This window comes from Lampetra planeri, chromosome 35 (genome assembly GCF_965212315.1).
Source record: "Lampetra planeri chromosome 35, kcLamPlan1.2.h2, whole genome shotgun sequence".
In the NCBI taxonomy this organism is placed as follows: Eukaryota; Metazoa; Chordata; class Hyperoartia; order Petromyzontiformes; family Petromyzontidae; genus Lampetra; species Lampetra planeri.
In genome coordinates, this window is record NC_136141.1 from 1,058,866 (window position 1) to 1,082,042 (window position 23,177).

The following is a 23,177-nucleotide window of genomic DNA, read 5'->3' on the forward strand; positions in this document are numbered from 1 at the left end:
CCCAGCAGTCTAAGTGGCTATACTCGACCACAGTTAGCCGATGGTGGGGTCAAGTGTGGGTATTTCCAACAGTGGTGCGAGCAAAACATTACAGGGCTGCACCGTTGTCCTGTTTATTGGGCTTCACGATGCAGTTGATTTGAAAAGCTGAGCTTTATTGTCGCTTTCGTCATTTTCCAAAAGAGTTTTTTTTTATGCAGAGGGCTACTCTGCAATATACAGAGGTGCTGCGGTGCACATATACGGTGGTTTGCGTATTTAATATGTACATGCGTTTCTAAAGTCAACGTGTATGTATGTATGTTGAACTTCTTTCGCACCGTACGTAGCCAACCGTGATGATCGATGATCATCCGACTCATAATCATTATCATCATAAAAACAACCGGGAAGGAAGCTCATTGAGACAACACACGTTATTTCCAATGTAAACCTGAGCTTCCACAGAGTGGACCATCGATGAATTACAATATCCCTTAATGCTCAGCCAGACACGGTCACGTGTGCCATGTGCCACTGCTCAGTAACCGTCGCTCAACCAAGCTTCACCAATTGTCAGACGTCCTATTCCCAGTGTTCAAAGCCGCGTCGTGACTAGCTAAGGTTTTCCACGTGTAATATATGAAGATGGCATTGCCTCAATTTACCAGGACACTTGCAGATGAAACTGTTGCTAGTCTCACAGGGTTCCAGGTCATCACATTCTCCAGTGCAGGTTGCTTTAAAGGGGTCGCTCGAGCAGAAATAATTGAAATCGCTTCTCCCTTTTATATTGTAACGTTTTTGGGGTTTTTTTTCGTGGAGGAATCGAACTGAAGACCCTGGAGGTCGCCAGGAATATTAATCACACGGCACCAGAGGAGATTCAGCTCACCGAGCCACTTGGCAGCCTAAAAGCTGCAATTTGTTCTTGTGCTCGTTTTTTCTTTATATATATATAAATAATTGCTCTGAGCCAAAGAAAATAAAGAACAAGGAAAGGCATTTGTAAACAACGCTGCTGACCTTTCGGCATAAAAACACTCGGGGGAGAGAGGGAGAGGCAAGAGGGTTTCAGCCGTAGCCGAGTATCGCACCGCAGTTCGAATGTCAATGAACCATCGCAACCCATCACATGCCTCCTCTTGCGAATCTTTCCAAAGAGCATCCGTTGAGAGAGAGAGAGATGTTGCATTTTTAAGCTCTTTCTCAGCTTACTATCTTAATTAAGCTTGCTGCTTTCAGAAGCACTTTCAAGGATGAGAATGTGTCTAGCAATTTGGTTTTATATCGAAAATGAATAAAGCCACGCGGAATGGCTTTCATAATTTTAAATACTCACCATGTTGAATGGAAAAGAATGACGGGGATGCATTTTCAATGGCCGGCTTTCATTTCCAGCGGATGTAATTCCATTTGCTGATGTTGCACAAGGACTTCATTTTAAAACTCAACACCAGCAATGGTAAGAATTCGTGCGCGCTTGCGCTTCACGTAGAACAGAGTTATTGCTGCTCGCAATCTTTAGTACATATTGACGCACGTACAAACATTCCTCCGTTTAACCTCAATTCTACAAATTCATTTTAAAACGGATTCATTTCAAACATGTAAGTCCAATGTGATGAAATATATTTCTTGCCACGGTGCTGTGAGTGCTTAATCAATACAATGCAATTTTGCAATGTAATTTGGATTCGTATAACATCTAAATTCAATTGCATATCAATGCCTGCAATGATAATGTCCTTTTAAAGCCCGTGACACTGACAGGCCTTCGACAAGGCTGGGATCCTATCGGCAACTTTGTTTAACATTGTATTAGATTACATACGGGGGCCGATAGAGAGGAATGCAATCAGGCATTTCTATCAATGACGTAAATGCACAGTGTGCGGCATTTGCCGACGAGACGGTACTGATAGCTGAAATAATGTTTTAGCTCGTGGAATGCACCGCTGTGTCAGAAGAGGAGAGTGGACTGGGGAATAACAATGGGAAAGGCTGAGACAATGATCGTGAGAGCAGCATGCAGATATGGTCCAGAACAACAAATACAGACGACGGAGCAAGGCACATAGGAAAGGTGCCCCAGGTTAATTTATCTCTGCGGCGATACAGACAATAAAGACGGAAGTGAGATTAGATTTTGAGAGAAGTTTGTTTGTTTACAGCATGATGATGAAATGAAAATGAAAGTTAAATTAAAAGTGGAAGTCCTCATTGTACAACACGTGGCAGGGATTCATAAAGCTGAATAATGATGGCCCTTGAACATCGGCGAGATGTCTGTGAGAATAACTGGTGTCCAAATCCACTTTGAACCACTTAAATAGACAAACGCACCGATGCATTAGTTAGAAACCGAACAAAAAAACCATTGACGTTATCAGGAAGAAAATTATTAAGTGGGTGGGACACATGGTGAGAATGGGCTCGTCAACATTGTCATACAAATGGAAGCCAATACACAGATGACCAGGCACAAGACTGCCTGCAGGAGGGTTTGCTAAGGACATCGATAAAACAACAACAAGGTGAAACCAGATTAACCTGGCGGTGGTGGCAAGAGAGAGAAAGAAGGAATGTGACTGCAGAATCAATAACCGGAGATGGCAAAGATGATCGATCACCTCATCCGAATTACCCAAAAAAAGTTTCACTAAGACTCAAGACTAATTTAAAAATTCCATCAAAATCACGATGAGCTTTTCATCATATTGCGGGTCATTTTTCAAATTCTGAAAATGGGACAGAACACACAGCACAAAACATGCCGTGTGATCTGTGATGTCACCTTTACAGCAGACAGCGCGTCCTGGCTATGCCTCTCCGCGTCACGCAACATCTGCAGGAATCGAGATATTGATCGTGCAAAAGAAACACCGCCTCAATGGCGAGAGCACCAACACGCCAGACAAGCGAGTAAGATTGACCAGGACTTGTTATCAACATGTGGCTCGATCCCGTAGGTGGCGGGCGGCTAGGACTAACCATGGCTTGGACCCCCCTTAAACATTGAACAGCTTGCATTCAAACACAGCCGAGACAAAGCTCTCAAAGCCAGACCCAGCGAGAAAGAGAGAGCGTAAGGTCACCACTATGGAGCGCGTGTGAGACTGAGGCCTTTGGGCGTGTCAAACCACCACGTGCTCTGCTCGTTTCTAGAAACCTTGCGCTCTATCGTTGTTGGATCTGAATTCTAAAAAAACTTTGCATTGTACAGTATTTAATTTTGATTTGAAGCTTTCGTGACTGCAGGAATCCATACTCTTTGGTTCTTTCGGTAAAGTCAAGTAGGTAGAAAATAAATATTTCCCACCTGATGACGGACGCTTGTGTTGCGCCCGAAACGCCTTGATTTATTTTATTTTATACCCACGTGACTTTACCGAAAGAACCAAAGAGTATGTATTTAATGTATTAAAACATGCATATCACTGATTCATGGCAAGATTTCAGTGTATTTCACCCATAACCTGAGCTCGCAAGCAGCGACTCCTCTGGTTCAAAGATCAATCTGCTCATGCAAATCTTCCAAGGAACGTATCGTACGACACTAAACGGTGCCATTCGCGTAACCTGACATCCACAGCAGCACGAGCTTTATGCCGCTCATATAAGAAAAGCACGCCCAGCATGAATCCCTTACATCTCTGAGTCAAACACTCACTCTTGCCCCATACTGCCGACTGTGTTTCTTCACACCCTGTCACGCTTGTGTGGCCCTCATTTCACTGCCACCCACAATCTCTGGGCTTGGCTCAATCGTCTCCAAATATCGGCAGACATGTATAAAGAAGGGGCGAGTGAACTTTTTTTCCAAAATAGCTTTCATTTCAAAACCCCTTCCTAAATCCCTGCGCATGGCTGGCTTTAGAAGGCATTGTTTATGTTGTGTGGAGCGCAGGCATCTGAAGTCAGTCCCAGAGAAGGCGTTTTTATAATCCAGCACTGGAGTGCATGACCTTTGCGGCATACACGCCGCACGGAAAGCGCTGCGCCGACGTGGTCTCGGCAGCTGTGGCACCGTCGCAGCCTGCACCGTGGAAATTGGGACATAATTTGCTTGGGCGCTGTAAGCACGGATTCAGTATGGTGCGGATAACGCTATCAGCGCAGCGCTAAAACCGCATTAAAAGCTGATTATAGAGAGAGACACGCAGCATTAATGCACAATAATGCAATACGGCCCCATCGCATTCGTACCATGATTGAGCAATCACCACTTGCCGTAACGAAATTGCGTCCGCGTGTCGCGGGCACGTGCGGACCAATCGCACGCAAGCTCAGCTCGGCAAAAGCGCTTTAATGCAGCAACCCGCGGCTTGCGAGCATCGCTAAACGGCTCCGTCGAGCATTCGGCCCAGAGGCACTCAGCTTTCAGGCACAAGAGTACGGCGTGCGCGCACACAGGGGCTCCTGAACCAGCGGCCTCTCGGTGATTCACGTGGGTGCACTCACGGCCCTATGACGCATGAGCGTCCACATGCAGGAAGTTAACCCCACTTATTCAAGATAAAACATAGGCACAAACGCTTGCATGGACGCTACACTGCACACTCTGGGTCAGTAAACTTAGCACCAGCTGCTGAGATTGCACCGAGTGATGGGCATCAATGCAATGCAATATTTTATATGGAGATTGGTGCCCCTGCCAAAGGAAAATGAGAAACTAATTGTAATAGAGAACGCCTCTTTTAAATACATGCAGAAACGTACCCGTTAGGGGACCACTGGCACCGTGGTTAGCTGCCTGCGCTATGGAACCCGGTGACCTGAGTTTGGTTCCTGACCAGGATGAGTATCAATGGGCGGGTGATAATGAACGAGTCTCAGGGCCCCCTTTGCCAACCTGCCCCCGGAGCAGCATGGTGACGTGTGGCCAAACGGGCCCTGTGATTGGCACGGTGGGTGGGGAGGGCCTTCATCCAACGGTGGATTGACAGAGGTCTGTACAATTATTCTCGTCATTATTTTTACCCGTCAAGAGGAACCACGGTGACATACTTTCCGTGCAATGTGAACAAAATGCCAGACGCGTTTAACAGCGGCAACAACCGATCTCCATCCAATTTAGTTAACAGGATCCTCGCATGATGAGACACATTGATGCTCTTCATTGATTCATCAATAGGCAGGATGTCTCGGCAGAATGGACACCGCTGGAGACATTATTCTCTCATAAAGGCCTCTGCAGGTTGGCTCTCCATGGGGCCGCAGGTGTCGCGCAGTGGTCGGGAGGAAAGGCCACACGGGCGTAGGGATTTTTTTTTATATCTAGGAGTAATTGGTGTGGTGCGACATTAATACTTACTCGAACATTTAAAAATAATAAAAAACTAAATTAAAACAAAAATAATAACGTCGATTGCGTTTACACATACACAGCTGTTTAGCCAATCTACTGCTGGATAAAAGCTTCCCCGCACCGTGCAGTTCGTGGGGGCTATTTGACCATACTTCACCACGCTGGTCAGTGCACCTTGATGAAGACAGAGCATAGGTGTCAGAGCACAGAAATACAGTAGGACAATGAATTTTTCTGGACTGACCTCTGCTGCCCACTACAGAGCCCCTGAAGGTCTCTGACAAGTTGTCTGTGCATAGCAGTCGTCTTTACAAAGCACGATCCCACCCCAACCCTGCTTGGCTTCCGAGATTTGAGCAGACACATTCCAGGACAACTGGTCACAGGCGATACTATTAATGATAGCAGTCATCAAACAAAGAAAATCTTCGCCGAGTCTCAAGACGATTTTTTTCTGGATCACTCCAGTTCATTCCGGCACATTCCGACTCATCCCGGACTCTTCGAGCTTATCCCGGATCATTCCCGGCCTGCGTTCGCGTATTGGCACGTTCTGGTTCACTTTGGGCTGTCCCGGCTCAACGCGGCCCCACCACAGCCCCGCACCGCACATCGAACTTCTTCTTCCGCACCGCCGTACTTAGCCGACCTGCGCTGATCGGAGCTCTGCGCTGCTCTGATGAGCACACGGAGCTCGGCTCACCTCGATGCTGTCCCTGCGCGCCGCCGTGCGGTCCTCGTGCAGCGCCACCCCGCGCAGCGTCAGCTGCAGGGCGGCGCCGCTCAGCAGCAGCGGGCGCGTGCGCAGCCGCCAGCGCTCGCCGAAGATCCCTGCCGAGGGCGACTTGAACGTGAAGGGCGCGAGCAGCGTGGCCCCGGGGAGAGCGACCCCTGCACGCGCGTCACGGCGAGACGCGAAGCCAGCAAGGGAAAGGCGCGATCGCTCCTCTGGGGCCGATGAAATGCGAAGCGCATGTACCGTGCTCCGCACGCGTGGAGCGATGTTGCATACTGTTATTAAAAAACAGGTATGGGATTGATAATTGGTTTCTTATCCTTCTATCTGGCAACAAAACTGACACCTTTTTTTACAAGGAGTCATGTTTGCATAGACCACAATACCTGCAGCCATAATGCAAACAAAAAACATAACTCTGATAATATATGCACTGTCCTTGAAGTTGATTGGTCCACACCCGAGACAGCTTTCCTTAGAGCCTATTCTCACATGGGTATGGGATTCCTTACAAAACATAATTCAGAACACAATCTGGATGTGTTATAAATTATGTTTTGAAAATAGCTACAAGTTTGGATTTTTCCTCCCTCATCTGTTCTTTGTCTCCCCAGTGCTGATGTTTACATACCGTGTAAGGTGCTTAAATACCGTGTAAGGGACTTACTTCAGGCTTGGCTGAAACCCAGAACGAGTTCTGATTACGAATCGAGCTCAGGTCACCAGGTTCATAGCGCAGTATGCTTACCAATACGCCACCACTCCCGGAACCACAACATACGTGTCCAGGCAAAGGTGCACTTTGAGGCCACGTGAAGTGTCAATGGCTCACTAGCAGGAGGTCACTGGACAAACCCAGGTGTTATAGGTTAACTTTATTAGTTAACTGGCATATGAACCACCTGTGCATCCCACTGTCAACACACACACGCTCACTCACGCTCGCTCACACGTACGCACACGCACATCACCGTACACCATTTCAGGCTGTTGGGGATGTGCCGATCGTGAACTCCTATGGAGGCTGAAGTGCCGGCACGGCGCACGATGGGTTTGTGCGGCCAGCACCGCACATGGCCGGGCGCTTTGTCTCCCGAGTGGCGATATTTTACACATTACACTAGCTACTCATTCGGAGGCTGGGTCAACCCAGGACTGGTTCAGATAATCGCCACCGATGTTGGCCTTGAGTGGGAATCACCCAGAGGTGGACACACGTGCACGCACACACATACCACCGGTCACGTCAAAGTAGAAGCGCTGCACGTGGGCCCTGGCGTGGCCGTTGGGGAAGCTCCCGGGCTGCACCAGGCGCTCCCACTCGTAGTAAATGGCGGTGGTGCCATCATTGACCACCTCCAGGTAGGAGGTGGCTTTCTCTCCGGCCAGGGCCTCAAACGTGATGCGCGCCGCGATTCCCAGCTCATCCTGCATGCAAGCAGCAACCGCAGCAGCGGCAGTGGCGGCACCCACAGTGCGTAAGTGGGCAGGCTGGCATGGGTGCCTGTGGCTGTGAAGAGCAGCTCTCGCTGTCCTAGAGTCACCTTTGTATTTCAAATTAAAATGGTGTCCCCCAGTTGGTACCGCTGGGATCGTGGGTTCAAATCCACACAGACGCCTGTGATTAAACTGGGATGCCAAGCAGATAGTCTCAGATCAGTCCGCAATGACTGCATAAAAAAAACCACGACGTTAAATTAAGTTTTATGCTTAATTTGGCAAAATTCCAGCAATGGGAATTAATCATGAGTTTGAAATTATTTCTATCCCCTGCTTTTCATAACCAGTTTGGCTTACGTTGACGGTGTATACGTGCATCACAATGCGATGTATCGGGCCGGCACATTGCCTCAATAACACTTTTAAACATGAGGTTGACTGTCATGTGACAAACACACGCAATCACCTGGCCACACCTCGCCACACCTGACAAGCCCTGGAGGTCACCCGTCCACGTACCAACCGACCCTGAACCCTGGTTAGCATCTAAGATCTGACGAGATTGGGGCAAGGTGTGCAGTGTTGTGCTGCTTTGTATCGCCAGGCTTGTGGAGCACTCTTCCCCCGATAATGATTATGTTCTGCACGTCATACCAGGTTTCCGAACTGCTTATCGAGTTGTACTTCTTGTCTTCTCAGAAGGACGGGAATGCTGTGCCTGCCATTGCTTGGCAAGGCGATGTGATGAACCGTAAGCATTGCTGCTCCTCATTACGTTTGCAATTTTGGCACAAAATATTTCTAGAAACCCTGCGATTTGTTTCTTGTGACACCCGTCACCTCGTGGATGGGCTCCGCACCAGTCCAGCGCGCCGGTTGCCCACAGAAGCGGATGGACGGCCCAATGATGGGTAGAGGCACAACATCCGGGTAGCTCCTCAGTGGATCGCTACGGGGAACAACAAGCAATGAATTACGTACAACACCAACCACTTTATAGGCTGTTGGGGACAAATTATGTTGTTATGGCATTCTGTGGACGGTGACCTGAGCACCAGTAACACGCTGCCCGCCGCACGTTGCAGAGGTTCACGGTTCGATTCCAGCGGCCGCCACGATGTAGCTGCTCACCCTGAGCTCTCAATATGCTGACAGTGGCATTGTCTCTGTGCTGTTTGCCTTTTGGCGTCCTCTGGTCTAACACTGTGTGAGACGAGGCTCTCAAGAAAGCTGCCTCTGGTGTGGACCAATCCGTGTCAAAGACAATGCATCATCATATACTACTAGAGCGTGTTTTTGTTTGCATGTTCACCACAATAATATGTGGTTAATGCAGTGACAGGATTCCTTGCAAAAGGTTTCTGTTTGATGTTTTAACATCTTAACACCTCCTGTTTTATTGCCAGAAAGGTTAAAACCTATTCTTATATTCTTATATGATCAAACCTGTGGGTGCATTCTACAAAAAATACCGTGCGAGGTGCCGTCCGTTTCACGAGTGGACATTAAAGATCCCTGACGTGGTTCACAAGAGTCGGCTATTGTTTTGCCTGGCAGCTTGGTATCCTAGTCCACATTTGCCAAGTTTGAAAAATTACCCAAATTGGTATTACACATCTAGCAGTCATTGCCCCCTACTACTCTGAGAACTTGGCAGGACCCTGCTGAGAGAAAGTCACGATATTCAAGACGAGGGCAAGCAAGTGCAGTGTGCATGCCTTTTTGTAAAATGTTAAGGCTGAACTTTAACTGCAGTGTGTTAAGTGGTATACGTTAAGGTAGCGCATATGTTAATATGGTGTGTACGGCGAAGTGAACATGGAACGTGCTGTCTTGATGAAACAATGCCACTTGTGGAAAAATACACTCTCGAGGAGAAGGGGGGGGGGTGTAATTATGGTGAATAATTGGCATTCAGCGTGACGTGTGTTGGGGACAGTGGAGTCCTCTCCCCGGGCCGGTAACTTAAATCTGCAAGATTGCAAATTGTTGGATGTTGTTCCCTGGAGTGGGTGAGTCTCAGAGAATCATATGCCAACTTAAAAACTGTTCGTCAGGAAACATTTCTAAAATGTCGTGTCCCACTGCTCATCCTCAACAGCAACTGAGCACGGCCCCGCTCATGTTCACCGGCGCGTCTATCACACCACCGCTGTCAGTCCGTGACCTCGGCGTGATACTGGCCTCGAAGTTCTCATTCAGCCCGCATGAAGGTCAGCAGGTGCTTCTTTCGGCTGCAGCGAATCAACAGCTGCGTGAAAGCGCTGCCCATTGAAGCCGTCAAGACTGGAGTGAACTGCTGATTGTCGTCTCCAGAGTTGACGACCGCAACTGTCAGCTGGCCGGGGCGCCTCAACGCCGGCTCGGACAGTGCCTACAGTCAGTCGCGAGCGACGCTGCGAAGTTGAATTGCTTGACCACGTCGGTCGCAGGTCCCGCAAACTTTGCCCGCCGACCTAGTAATTGGGCAACTTCTGTCCGACAACAAGTCCAGACGTGGCCCGAGGTCTGCTGCGCGCGGCCAACTGGGTGCAGCGACGACAACGGCGATGTTCGGCCCACGTGCTTGTGGAACGGCCCTTGCCACGCCGCGCTCTCGAGCCGCTGAGACACTGCCGACGCCATTAAAAATCTCACTCACAACCCGGCCTTTCACTCGCCACAAGCGGCACTACCTTTGCATCTCACCTCAGTGGGCGTGTGACGAATCTTTGATGTTTGTGCGTTTTGTTCAGCGCCTGTGTAATGGACCTGCCATATTACGGTGCTCTAGAAAGCATAATTAACTCCTCTACCTGTCTGGCCTCATCACTAGTTATGCGTCTATGAAGAAGCATCATTGACCAAACCGTCATTTATTGCATATTTTCACTTCAAAGTCGTTGTTTACGAATGTGTTCAGTTCAAAGATTAATTATGATTATAAAATGGAATTAGAGGGACAGTGTAATTCATAAATTATACTTTATGTGAAGTGTGCAACACCAGTCCCTTTGTGTTAAAAAAAAAATGTCTTGCATCAGACATCACATTACATATTTTATGTTAATACATCTATAACATGTATGGGTATATTATGCAACTTCCGTCTCAGTTAACTATAAAAGTAGCATGTTGGAACTGATGGCATTGATTCAGTCTGCTCTGGATATTGTTGTAAAAATGAGTATTGCAGCAGGAACTGAAAGCGCATTTTACGTACCATATCTGCAGCACTCTACCACTATTAGTAAAGATACATGGAGAGATGCCCAGTTGTTTATCAACCAGTGTGCTATTCCATTGTTTTTACTTGTATTGTTAATTGTCTTTGTTATTGTTACTATCCACTCTATCCAACTGCCCTGAAGTTACAGGTCTCAATAGCTCTGAGCGCCAGATGAGCTTGAGTATCAGCCAGCTGAGTTGTTCATGCAGTCTTCCATTGAGAAATTGCTTCGCACTGTTTTCTGACGTTGCGTCCATGCAAGCGGATCGCCACTGAAGGACTTCTTGATGGAGCAAGTGTGAAGCTCACCACGGCCTTATGCTCAACAAGTCCCGTCCGAGCTGACGGTCCTAGAAGAAGACTAAGACGGGGGAGGAGGGAAGGAGGAGGGGGAAGGAGACCGCAGCCCAGGACGGAGTTTCCGAGTGCCACAGAGAATTCGTCGCGTGGGACGCCCTCCCGACAACGACAACGGGTGAGCATCTGTATATGCTTGATGGCGTGTGCGCTAAGTGTCCACCTGCAGTTGCAGCTGCTGTACAGCAGTCAGCGCGGTGTCACTACACATGTATAATGCAACATTCAGAATGTGAGGAGGTCTCTTGATATATCCCAAGACGACGACAATAGTTCAGTAACCCTTTCCCGGTCCGAGACAACTGCAAGTTGCAGGCTGGGTGGTGTCCCGCTCACCGCTGAATATCAGAACGCGCAAGCGTCTCAGCGTTAATTTTATTTAGAGAGGCATCAGCGCCGTTGATTTTAAAGACATTGTACTCACCGCAGAGAACTGTAGCGACACGACCGCACTCTATGGTAGCTGGCGCCAAACTGTGCCGCACGCCCTCTCGCATTGCTTTGTGGGAGCCTCGGTACCAATAAAGTTATTTTATTTTTTCTTCCAGTTCCATTTCGATATGAACGGAATCTGAAGAAAGACTGATGACGTACACGCACGCCATTGGAACGGGAAAGGGTTAATTAACAAGACCGATCCACACCGCAGCGACGCAAAGACAACCCAACTCCTTTTGCCTTCCCGTTTTCAAATTGGGCTGTCAGATTATGAAATAATCGATCGCTCTCCCGATTACATTATCGGTTAGATTATGCGACTAAACAGAAAACACAAACAATGTTGAATAAAGAAGTCTTACCTCTGTGCCGCTGGATGAAAGGTGATGGGCAACCATTTAAGTGTAGGCTCGAAAAACCATCTTGTTTTCTTCTACCCATGACTGTTTCTTTCATTCTACACCCAGGCTGTCTATGTCCCAATGTTCTTGATAGCATTGTGAGACATGGTTGCATTTAGGTGCTACATAAATACAAAAATATATGTACTGTAATTGTAAACCAAACATTTTTCAACTCAAATATAAACTGAGATTTTTAAAATGGATTACATATCCAAATAAATGGGTAAAAAGCGTAATTTAACAAACTAATGAGCCATTGAATTAATAAAGACAAAGATAAAGTGTTCCCAGACTACATTAAAAAACGAAATGCATAAACAAACGCACACGCGTGCAACGGTGACGTAAGCACCATCATGCATTTATGCATGAGCACCAGGTTTGTTCTAGCCTTCCTGTGACATAATGCTTAATTAAACTGTCCATTTCATTACCGCCATACACATCATTCTCAGAATTAATATCCACCCACCCCGCGGTGTTTTAATATCCGTGTCTGGTTTACGCGGAGACCCTACATCTGGCCGTACCCTCACGAGGTGGGGACTCGAGGGGACGACTGACCGTTTGGGCAGCCCCTACCAGGGGCTCAGACCGCCGCAGGATCGTTCTGGAAAGGTTCGACTGTTAAAATGAAACAACGGTAGAAAAATTCCGTTGTTATGGCACTCCGTCAGCTGCTGCGAAAGGGAGTTTGGAAACCCTTGCAATGCAGACCTTTGTCTCAGTAGGTTCTTGCCAAGTTTATGAATGAAATCCGTTTGTGAAACGTAACGACGATGAACTCTTATCACAAATGAAATTACAAAAACGACACCAACATAACTACAATCCCATTCTTGAACATCCATCATCAGCCATGGTCAATCCACTGCTGGATGAAAGCCGCCACCACGTCTATCAACCCTGTGATATAATCATCCACCGAGCTCCTGCAGACATTTAGATTTCCTCGCCCCCTGCCTTGAATAGTAATAATCATTAATCTCCCAAAGACGGAAATTAATCAAATAATCTCACACAATTTTAAATAGAGTGGTAAATAGATTTGGTGCACACACACACACATACATTTGCACCCCAGAATAGCCTTCAACAGACTGTTGGGGCAAGTACTGTTAGAGAGCACCTATGAAGGCTGGCACGGTGCGCGAGGGGGTGGGTGGCCAACACCACGCCCGGCCGCCTTTGTCTCCCAAGTGGCGATATTTACACACCGCTCCAAATACTAATTTGAGGACTGAGTCGACTTCGGGGAGGCCCAGGACCAGTTCCGATCATCGTCACTGATATTATAAGCGGTGAGCGGGAATCGAACTCGTGTCGCCGGCTCCGTAGTGCAACGTAGCGCTCCCCACTCACGCAAACATGCACAGGCAAGCACACACGCAGTGGCCCCTACTCATTCTCTCGCTCCTCCTCCGTCTGCGCCTCCAGGATCTCCTCGTGGGTGGGGAATTTCTCCGCAGACGTGGACGAGAAAGGCTGTGATGTCCCCAGCACTTCCAGACCATCGATGTCCTGCACAGGACCATGTACACCAATATGTACACATCAAACTTCATTCGTCCACCTGTCAGCCTGGCAGTCTGTCAGTCATAGCACTCGTTTCAGAATGTATTGATGATGAGCTTTGTGTGTTCTGTTGACCCTAGACGGTGACATTCAGTGTCTCATGAGCAGAGGCAACGTTGCTTGAACCAATGTTGGTGTTTATAAGGAGCCTCTCTATGAGATGCAAGTCCTAGTTGAGCACAAAACAGACCGAATAATAATTAATTTGTCTTTCTATATTCATCATTAGTTTGTGTTAAAGGTTATTTTGCTGAAAATGTGTTTAACTCCTGTTATGTGGAAGTGGAGATATCGGAAGCAGGCGGATTGTCTGTTTATTTATTACGTAAAGGCACACTGGGTGCTGGGGGCAGTGTGGGTCCTCTTGGCCATCCTACAATACAACCCACTTTTTCCAGGAATATGCGATTACACCAATGATAATAAAGCTGCAGTAATAGTGTATACAAGAGCTGGTCGGCCGACAGCTTCAGGGGAAGTCAACAATGTTAACACTGGTAATTGCACTTCATTAAATTGTACCATTCTATATTTGTTGATCTTTGAGAGTTTTTTTAATTCTGACTTCAAACCTGAGCACCTTGTATAATCTATCCCAGGTCACCTTTGCAAAACAGTCTTGCATCTCGATGGGCTCTCATTTGGTAGTAAATGGGGTTCATTGACTAAGGTATTGATGGCTTCCAATTTGATTAAGTAATAAAACGCCACTCGTTAAAAATCATAGTGTGAAGACACCTTGACGTTGTGTGTATAATTGTCAACTCCTCAATGTTTTTGACTGAAGGGCATTGCACTGCGGTCTATAAATCATCATCATCAGCCATGGTCAATCCATTGCTGGATGAAGACCTCCCAAAGCCACCACGATCCCGTGATGTAATTACATACCTCGCCCCTGCAGTGTCAATAATATATACCCTAAAAGTTGACTTAAAACTTTCGTGACTGCAGGAATTCATATTCTTTGGTTCTTTCGGCAAAGTCACGTAGATATAAAAAATATAATAAAAATAAAGTGATTAAAAAATAAACAAACAATACACTTTTGACTTAAAGCTTTCGTGACTGCAGGGATTCATCTTCTTGGTTCTTTCGGTAAAGTCACGTAGAAGGGAAGTAATAAAATAATAAAAATAAAACATAATAAAATTATTCTCACGACGTTTCGGCCACAACGCAAGGACGGCTGCTTGCGTTGTGGCCGAAACGTCGTGAGAATAATTTTATTATGTTTAATTTTTCTTATTTTATTACTTCCCTTCTACGTGACTTTACCGAAAGAACCAAGAAGAAGAAAAAAACAATACACTCACTCAGCTTAATAACCAGGCTACAGTCTACATTATAGACTGCCAGTACACTCACCCAGCTTAATAACCAGGCTACAGTCTACATTATAGACTGCCAGTACACTCACCCAGCTTAATAACCAAGCTACAGTCTACATTATAGACTGTCAGTATACTCACCGAGGTTAAGAACCAGGATACAGTCTACATTAGTGGTTTTTGTTTATTTTTATTTTATTTATTTATTTATTCACTTTATTTGTATTATTTTTCGATCTACGTGACTTTACCGAAAGACCCAAAGACTATGAATATATACCCTAAACACGAACTCAGACGACCGCACATCTCTCCATAGCACGAAGGAGGAGGAAAGTGTGCGGGATGTGCAGGCAGAATGGGATGCACTCGCCGGCTGGTTGAAGTCCAGCTCGCGCAGGACGTCCCACAGCTGCTGCTTGCGCTGCTGCAAGTACTCGCTGCGCTCCCACGTCTTGTGAAATCGCTCCTGGGCCAGGGATCCACCACCGCCACCTCCGCAGCCTAATAGGACAATGAGACCCCCATCACCGCGGCTCAAACGATGCTCTTGGCAATGCCGATAAGTACAGACCCTCGTGAACCCTGCAAACAAAGGACGTTCGAGCCGCTGAGTGCGGTGTCTGTTATGGATGCCGTGGCTAGAAGAGCCACCAAAAGGTTTTTTGAGGCCTAAGGCAAAATTCATTTGATGATCCCTCAGCATTTCGATTTAAAGCTTTCGTGACTGCAGGGATTCATCTTCTTGGTTCTTTCGGTAAAGTCACGTAGAAGGGAAGTAATAAAATAATACAAATAAAACATAATAAAATAATTCTCACGACGTTTCGGCCACAACGCAAGCAGCCGTCCTCAGGTGAAAACCAGGTCTGTCGAGGCGTGTGCTGTTTCATTCAGACGTTGTCGCCTCGACAGACCTGGTTTTAACCTGAGGGCGGCTGCTTGCGTTGTGGCCTAAACGTCGTGAGAATTATTTTATTGTTTTATTTTTATTATTTTATTACTTCCCTTCTACGTGACTTTACCGAAAGAACCAAGAAGATGGATCCCTCAGCACTTTGTGAGGCCCCCGCGGATCTGAGGCCCACCTGCCCCACCCCTGTGTACGGCTCTGGGGACTTGAAACGCGGTGGAGAAGGATGACGTCGAGAAAGAGCCACGGTGATTTGCTCGAGATGCCACATGCCGAGTAACGAACGGGGGTGGCCGTGGCAGGAGGCAGTAGGGCAGTTGTGGATTATTTTTTCCATAGGCGTGTGGAGTTTGAGAGTTCTCCTGTCGAACGCGTGGGTTATTCTCCGGGAACTCGAGTTTCATCCGACGTAGACACGATAATAACACGCCACTGGCCAACACTCCCGAAAAATAGCCGTTGTCAATTGATAGATAAGAGATTTAGTGACGAAACTGTACAAATGAGATCATACAACATTTCCCAAAAAATGCGTTACAATGGAGCGTGTTATATACGTGGAATAGTCCAGCAGTACAGCCAGAACCCTTGAGGCATTACAGTAAAATATTCAAAAATGACCATCTCACGAGCACAAACCTGGAATGATACATCGTGCGGTGCCTTCACACCTCCCGTCCCGGTACATCAATGAATAATTTAAATGGCACGGCAAGAATTGAATAAGCTCACGGATATAGTAATAATATATATTATAAAGTTACATCGCTATAGATAGATCCGTTATACAGCAGTCACCTAATTACGCACATTCGCGTATTTCACAGGAATTGGTGCCCGAATCTCTGACGCTAATGCGGCGCTGCAAAAAAATGGTGTTGGCGTTAAACACGTATGTATGAGCAGATATGCGACACTACTTTAACCTCTGTTCAGATTATGCGTCATCACCCGTCACCTGGGCATATCATTCCTCCATGCCAGCGGGTGAGTGCAGGCACACACCCGCGTGCCGTACGCACTGATGATGCATCGCCTGCAGACGCAATACGTGTCTTATTTATAAGATGAACCCGTACTTCAGAACTTTAAGGAGTTGCCAATGTGGAGTAGTGTTTAGCTCGCTGGAAAAAAAACCGTACATACGCCTGGAAAGAGCAACACGGCTTTCTTTGTACATGCATTATTAATGCCAGCCTATTTTAAGGTATTTTATGTAGCCCGTTCATCACTTACTTCTCGCCACTCTTGTTTGATCACAGAAGCTGAGCAGCCTGGATAGTAGTTAAACTAAGCTATTTGTATTTTACCAGGTAAGGCCCACTGAGCTATATAGCTCTCTTTCAGAAGACACTTGGCCACAAATGATAGCTCAACGAAACGAAATGGCTTTTCACGTGGAAATGTATTGCAGCCAAATTACTCTATACGCGTGATGATGCCAAATGTGGAGGGAAAAACCAGAGGACCCAGAGAAAAATCCACCGCGACCTCAGTTAAAACATGCAAACTCCAAATATACAGGCGTCAGGGCCGGGATGAAACCCACGACCTCCTGCACACCGGGCAAGGGAGTTAACATCTCGCTACCGTGGCGCCCCACAACAAGCAGCAAGCAGCGTGTTGCTGGTGGTCGTGTCCCCGCCCACAGAATGCCATACCAATATAATTTGTCCCCAACAGCCTATAAAGTGGTTGGTCATGTACGTAATTACTTGCTTGTGTTCCTCGTAGAGATGTGCTGAGGAGCTACCCGAATGTTGTGCCCATAGTTTGGATGTCCATCCAGTGTTGTGGGCACTTGGAGGGAAGACAGCCCAGGAATATCTGGAAACACTCATTAATTTGGCTGATAACACCTTAATATATAGACGGCCACAGAGCTTGGGCAATTGTTGTTCGCGCTGGCTCGCCGCTGAGTCCGTGGTTCCTCCCCGTGCCTCCAAGTCGTGCTCTCGCTTCCAGAGCGAGCGAATATTGTGCGGCGCGTTATTGAAATTAATAAGTAAATAATAGCAGGAGTTCTAGACTTGGGCTGTACAGGAGCGTCATGGGCTCTGTAATGCAAAAGTTGCTCCTGACTGTAAAGGATATTATTGTTGTCTTCTCTAACGACGGGGACTTTCTCCAAGTAACCCGTTTTCATTCCAAAGGTCAAACGCTCCTCATTAGTGGAAATGTCCAAACATCCCGATGCCCGATCCTCTTGATAAAGTGTGTGCAGGGTCTCATGGATCAGTACATAATATCATTATTACGTGATAGCATTCAAAAATGAAACTAGTGCAAAGCGTCATTAATTTGTAAAGAACTGGTTTTCTTATTTCGGATTCAGCACACTGCTCTTAATGCCGCAATGTGTCCAGGTGAATGATACCAGTTGTTTGATGTTAACATCAGATAAATGGCTGCCAGGAAGGATTGAATATTCACATTAATTAGCGGGTGACCTTTAACAGTCGCACGCGTTGTTCAAATGCCTGCGGTGCAATTTCATTTGAAATGGCAATAAATATACGCCAAACAGCTCATAATATGGTGGGATAATTGAAAATGCAGTACGTTCAAATAACCTCTAAATGTCAAAGTTACGGTCTTTGACAAGCGGAGCACTCAACCGAAGGACAACCTTGTCGACGGGCGTTGATGCTTTCTGATGCACGCTCTAACATTTGCGTGTAACTGGGAGACAGGTTAAGAAAAACAAATTAATGGGTCACACACACAGCCAACCGTGTGTGTGTGTGCAGAAGCTTCATCGCGAGTATTACATGAGAGCCTGGGGACCACATTGTAAAAGAACGTGAACCTCGTGAATTCAGCGGTGGCATCCATGAAAACATCCATTCAGCTTGTCCCAATGCTGTCCTGTGGCTGTCAGGCCTGGACATGGACTTATACGTTGCTGTACGAAAGCGAAAAGCAAGCAGATGGCAGGATGATTTAAAATTACAACGAATTCTTTACAAATAGAAGAAATCGCTTGGTAGCTTCGTACTTTGTTGTGATGCTATCGTAACACAAAAACACCGCTGGCTTCGCGAAAACTGAATCCAGTGCTTTTCAAACGAGCACCCTCCTGAGGATCTTTGCTCGAGCAGCGGAGTTTAATTAGGGCCCCACGATGCAAGAGCAGATCGTCGTGTGCCCGTGCTGGGGCTAAATCGGGAATTCTTTAAATGTGTGTTGGCAGCGCTTGCTTGTACGTGAGCCGTGATCATTCTCTGCACAGACGAAACACTAACAATGACATGATCAGTGCAATGTGTAAGAGACCGACTGAAAGCATATTTCCTTCTGAGGCCGACACCATGAAAAGAAATGAACGCGGGTCAGATCTGTTGATGAAAACATAAACATTTCCAACGTGGAAAGTAAACACAGTTGGACAGTAAATCACACAAATTTGAGCACGTCAAATACGAGTAGAATTTAATGAGGACAAACATTAAATATGGCAAATGCCCTGACAGCAATTAACCTGTCTGAAATTAAATAAATCGCGATGAAAAAATATAAGGGCACTTGCTCCCCCACCTCTTACATCGCTTGCTCAGGTCCTCTGTGACTCATCGTTAATTGTGCAATTCGGAGAGCTTCTGCTGTGATAATGAAAGCAATCTGGCCGCTCATTGTAATAATCAAGAGTTGCACTGGCTGCTCGATAAACAAAATGATGCCAAAGAGAGGACATTCGCACGCGCCCTCCAACCAACGCTGGAATTCACCGCTTTGCCACCTGCTCACAGCCGGGCAGTCCCCGTGCCAATCGGCAATGCCATCAATCAAGGTGATTGCATGGAATATGCAAAGCATTTGGCGTCCTGCGTTAACTGGTTATTGGATTCAATTGCCTGTCAAAATTAATGAACATTTTTAAAGCACAATTTCACATTTAATTGTGCGCATCAGCCGTGCGTTTTGCCTTTTGTGCCACAAGAGTCTGGCAGCCAATTAGGCGCGGCCTAATTATTTTTTAAGCTCTCTTGTGCTGGATACATCTGGGTCACTCTATCGTTCCGGTGCTTTTTGCACTTTGTGCTTTTACCTAAACGTGGAACGGAGTTGGCCTGTAACAGGTGAAGCGATCCGCTGTTCTCCTTCTTACAGCCCTGAGCCAGCGATGAACATTCTCCATTCCTAAGGCAAAGATGAGTCTCTTCATTCGACTACCACTTAACAAAGTGGCACTTATTTTATCGGCCCCCACGGAGCTATGATGGGCTGAGACAGCCCCCAACCAGGATGTGAACTCACACCCTCCTCCTGATTGCAAGCCGCTTGCTCGTAGCGCTGAGCCACCGTGGAACGGAGTTGACCAGTAACAGGGTTTATGTAAATAACAAAGTTTGATTTTCATCTCCCGTGTGGCCATGAGTATGACAGCATGTGTTGTGCTTCTGGTAAATGGCTTCATGGGGTTTAGAAAACTAACCATGTTTTTAGAAAAAAATAAGTTTTCTCATTTACTCCACATAATACGGCTGACACTTATAAAGTACTCGATGTACACAAAGGAAAGTGAGTCTTAAAAATATCTGAAAAAAACGCTGAGATTGCAGGTGTTTTCCTGTTTCTTATTCTTCGATGATAATGTGACATATGCACAACATCGTGTGATTTCTAGGATGCTCGTTATTCATCGGCGGAAATTGTCCTGAGTTATCACGTTAACAGTGGATTTACAGACAGGAATAAATATTTAACAAGTAAGCTTTCGCGACCGGTATCATTCATAATAGATTTTTGGGTCACATCACATTAGTGACATGTATGTTGTAAACCCTCCTCCACCCGATACAACCAATTAAGATCACCATTAATACACTGGCGGTGTCGGCTTGCAGATGGTTTACGACACACATTTTAGTTACGCGATCTGACCCAAAAATCTATTCTGAATAAGGATTCAATATATGACAAAATCACCCGGAACTGATCTGAACTTATCAGATCTTGGAAGCAAATTAGGGTTGAGCTTGGATAGTGCTCATTTGGGAGACAAATATGCATAAAAACAGGTGTTATAGGCTGCTGCGGGGCAACGCTGTCAGCACAGGGCAGTGCTGTGCTCCATGCCGGGTCAAGATGGGTCAAATAACCCCCACTATCAGCACGGGGAGGCCCTCATCCTGTGGCTGATTGATATAGGGGCTGTACATGTGCAATTAAATAATGTTCATACATATATCTTGTAAATATGTAGCTAAGAACGGCTGTACTGAGCTGTTTATTATACTGTAATGGTAACGTTTTACAAAATTATGAGGATGTACGAATTTTCTCTCTCTTAAAGGTGTTCATAAAATGTGAATAGGGCCATTGCTGAATGGTTGCATTTTTCTGAATGTTTTTTGTTCACTGTAAATCCTTCACTGTGTAATTGTATGGAGTGTGTGAATATCAATGCGTACACCACTATCTGATGCATCCAGTCATTGGCTTGAGTAAAATTCACAGCTTTACACGAACTTTAGCGATGCGATTGAAAAAGCACTCTAATGGTAGAATGATGCATCCAGTGAGATGTGCAGTGCTCATTTGCAGAGATTCCAGCCCCCACACATATAGGAAGTTGTTCTATATTAAAAAAAAACACGATTAGTCAAAGGGAAGCATCCAGCTGCGAGAGAGACCTCAGTGACCTCCCTCCTTTTATGACTGAAGTGCGTCATGAGATCTTTGGTTTCACGTGACAGAGAAAGGATTTGGTTTTACATCTCATCATAATAAAGGCGCCTCCTTTAGCACAGCACCAAATCCTATCGGAAGCAAAAATCATCCGTATAGCCTTGAATAAACCGTTGGGGCAAGTGCTGTTAGCGAGTAGCACCTATGAAGGCCGGCATGGCACGCCGGGGAGTGGTGTGGCCAGCACCACGCCCGGCCGCCTTTGTCTCTCCCAGTGCGGATGTATTAACACTGAAGTAGGTACTCATTTAAGGCTGAGTTGACCGAAGGGAGGAGGCTCAGGGCCGGTTCAAATATTTGCCACCGCAATTATTACTCTTTGTTTTTTTCGGTAAAGTCACGTAGGTAAAAAATAAAATAAATGAAAAAACTAAATTAAATCACCGCAATTATTCTTGGGCGGGAATCCAACTCGGCTCGCTGGGTTTGTAGCACGGTGAGCTAACCACTACACTGCCGCTCCCCCACCAGCACACGCACGCACACACAGAAGTGCAATGCTCACCCAGATGGAGCAGTGACGTGTTACTCCAGGTTTTCTAAAAATATGCGCTTGATGACATCATGATGACGTATGGTCGTATACTGATGACAGCCTCACATCATGACAAGTCCAGTATATGAATGTATCTATTTATTTAAAATGATACGCACGGTGCAACAATCCCGCCCGGCACCCATGTGCAGGTGCCGGGCGGGATTGTTGCTTCGCAGGAGCCGTGGCACCGGCTGTGGGCAGGCCTTCATCCAGCAGCGGCTTCACGACGGCTGATGACGACGATGTCTATAGAAGGAGCAGACCGTCAATTTAAAAACATCACAAGGTGGCCAACGCCATGCTCGCTAACCATTCCTGATGCCGAGGCCTGCAGCGAAGCTTTCTGCAGTAGCTTCCGTATGACCAACCACTCGGGTCTCTTCCTGACTTCGGAGTTCAGACAAAAAAAATCTGTGCAAAGGCACAGGAGACAAAGGCGGCCGGGCGTGGTGTTGGCCACACGTGCCGGCCTTCATAGGTGCTCGAGTGCATTCAGTTTATTCCGTTTACACAGGTAAGGACTCAAGAGCTCAGGATAGTTTAATTTGCAAGGGTCACCTGCGGCATGTCTGCCAATATGGTGTGATGATTACCCTGCATAATCCAAATTGAGTAATTGTGGGCAATCTTAGAATTTGGCAAATTTGGACAATGCATCGCCCACTCTTCCAGATAAATGTTTGAACAAGTATAGTACACATGTTGATAGCCGATGCCATATTCTTCGGATTATGGAATGCTCCGGATAGTAATATGCACCCAAGAATGATGCGCAGTGTTAATGAAGTCATACAAATATGGTTACGCGTGCATGCACGCACCTACTGGATGATAAGAATCACCCACAAATTTTGCTTTAAATTACAGGCAAAAAAAATTGCATCTTATAATCTGGTGATTATGATGATGGTAATTGAGAGCCCTTTGTGAACACTGCTGGAAGAAGGCCTCCCCACCCACCCACGCCATGTCGGTCATGAGGATTATTTGACCAAATTTTACCACAATGGACGGACAATGCAGGTTGCTGAAGCTGTTGGAGAGGGAGGATCAGTTCGGATATCAGTCGCCACTGATGTTAGTTAGCCATGCCTCGGAATCGAACTCTGGCCATCAGCTTTGTAATACCTTGAACTAACCGCTGCACCAAGAAGGAAGTTATTCATGCCGTGTGTGGCGAGAGACTTCAATTGTATTTTTAGTCAAGAAACATATGGCTGACTGCACCGTACATTTTTTGTACTCTCATTTAAAAC

At 46.4% G+C, this 23,177-nt stretch overlaps 1 protein-coding gene across 1 annotated transcript in view; it reads right to left on the reverse strand.

Moving 5' to 3' along the window:
• The window catches only part of MYCBPAP (MYCBP associated protein), an 81,155-nt gene that overhangs the window by 11,326 nt on the left and 46,652 nt on the right, over positions 1-23,177 (reverse strand). The window contains exons 9-13 of the mRNA XM_078610877.1: positions 15,153-15,283; positions 13,276-13,394; positions 8,307-8,415; positions 7,262-7,454; positions 5,994-6,181 (exon numbers count right to left, since the gene is read on the reverse strand). Coding sequence (XP_078467003.1) covers positions 5,994-6,181; positions 7,262-7,454; positions 8,307-8,415; positions 13,276-13,394; positions 15,153-15,283 — 740 coding nt within the window. The remainder of the gene's footprint in view (positions 1-5,993; positions 6,182-7,261; positions 7,455-8,306; positions 8,416-13,275; positions 13,395-15,152; positions 15,284-23,177) is intronic.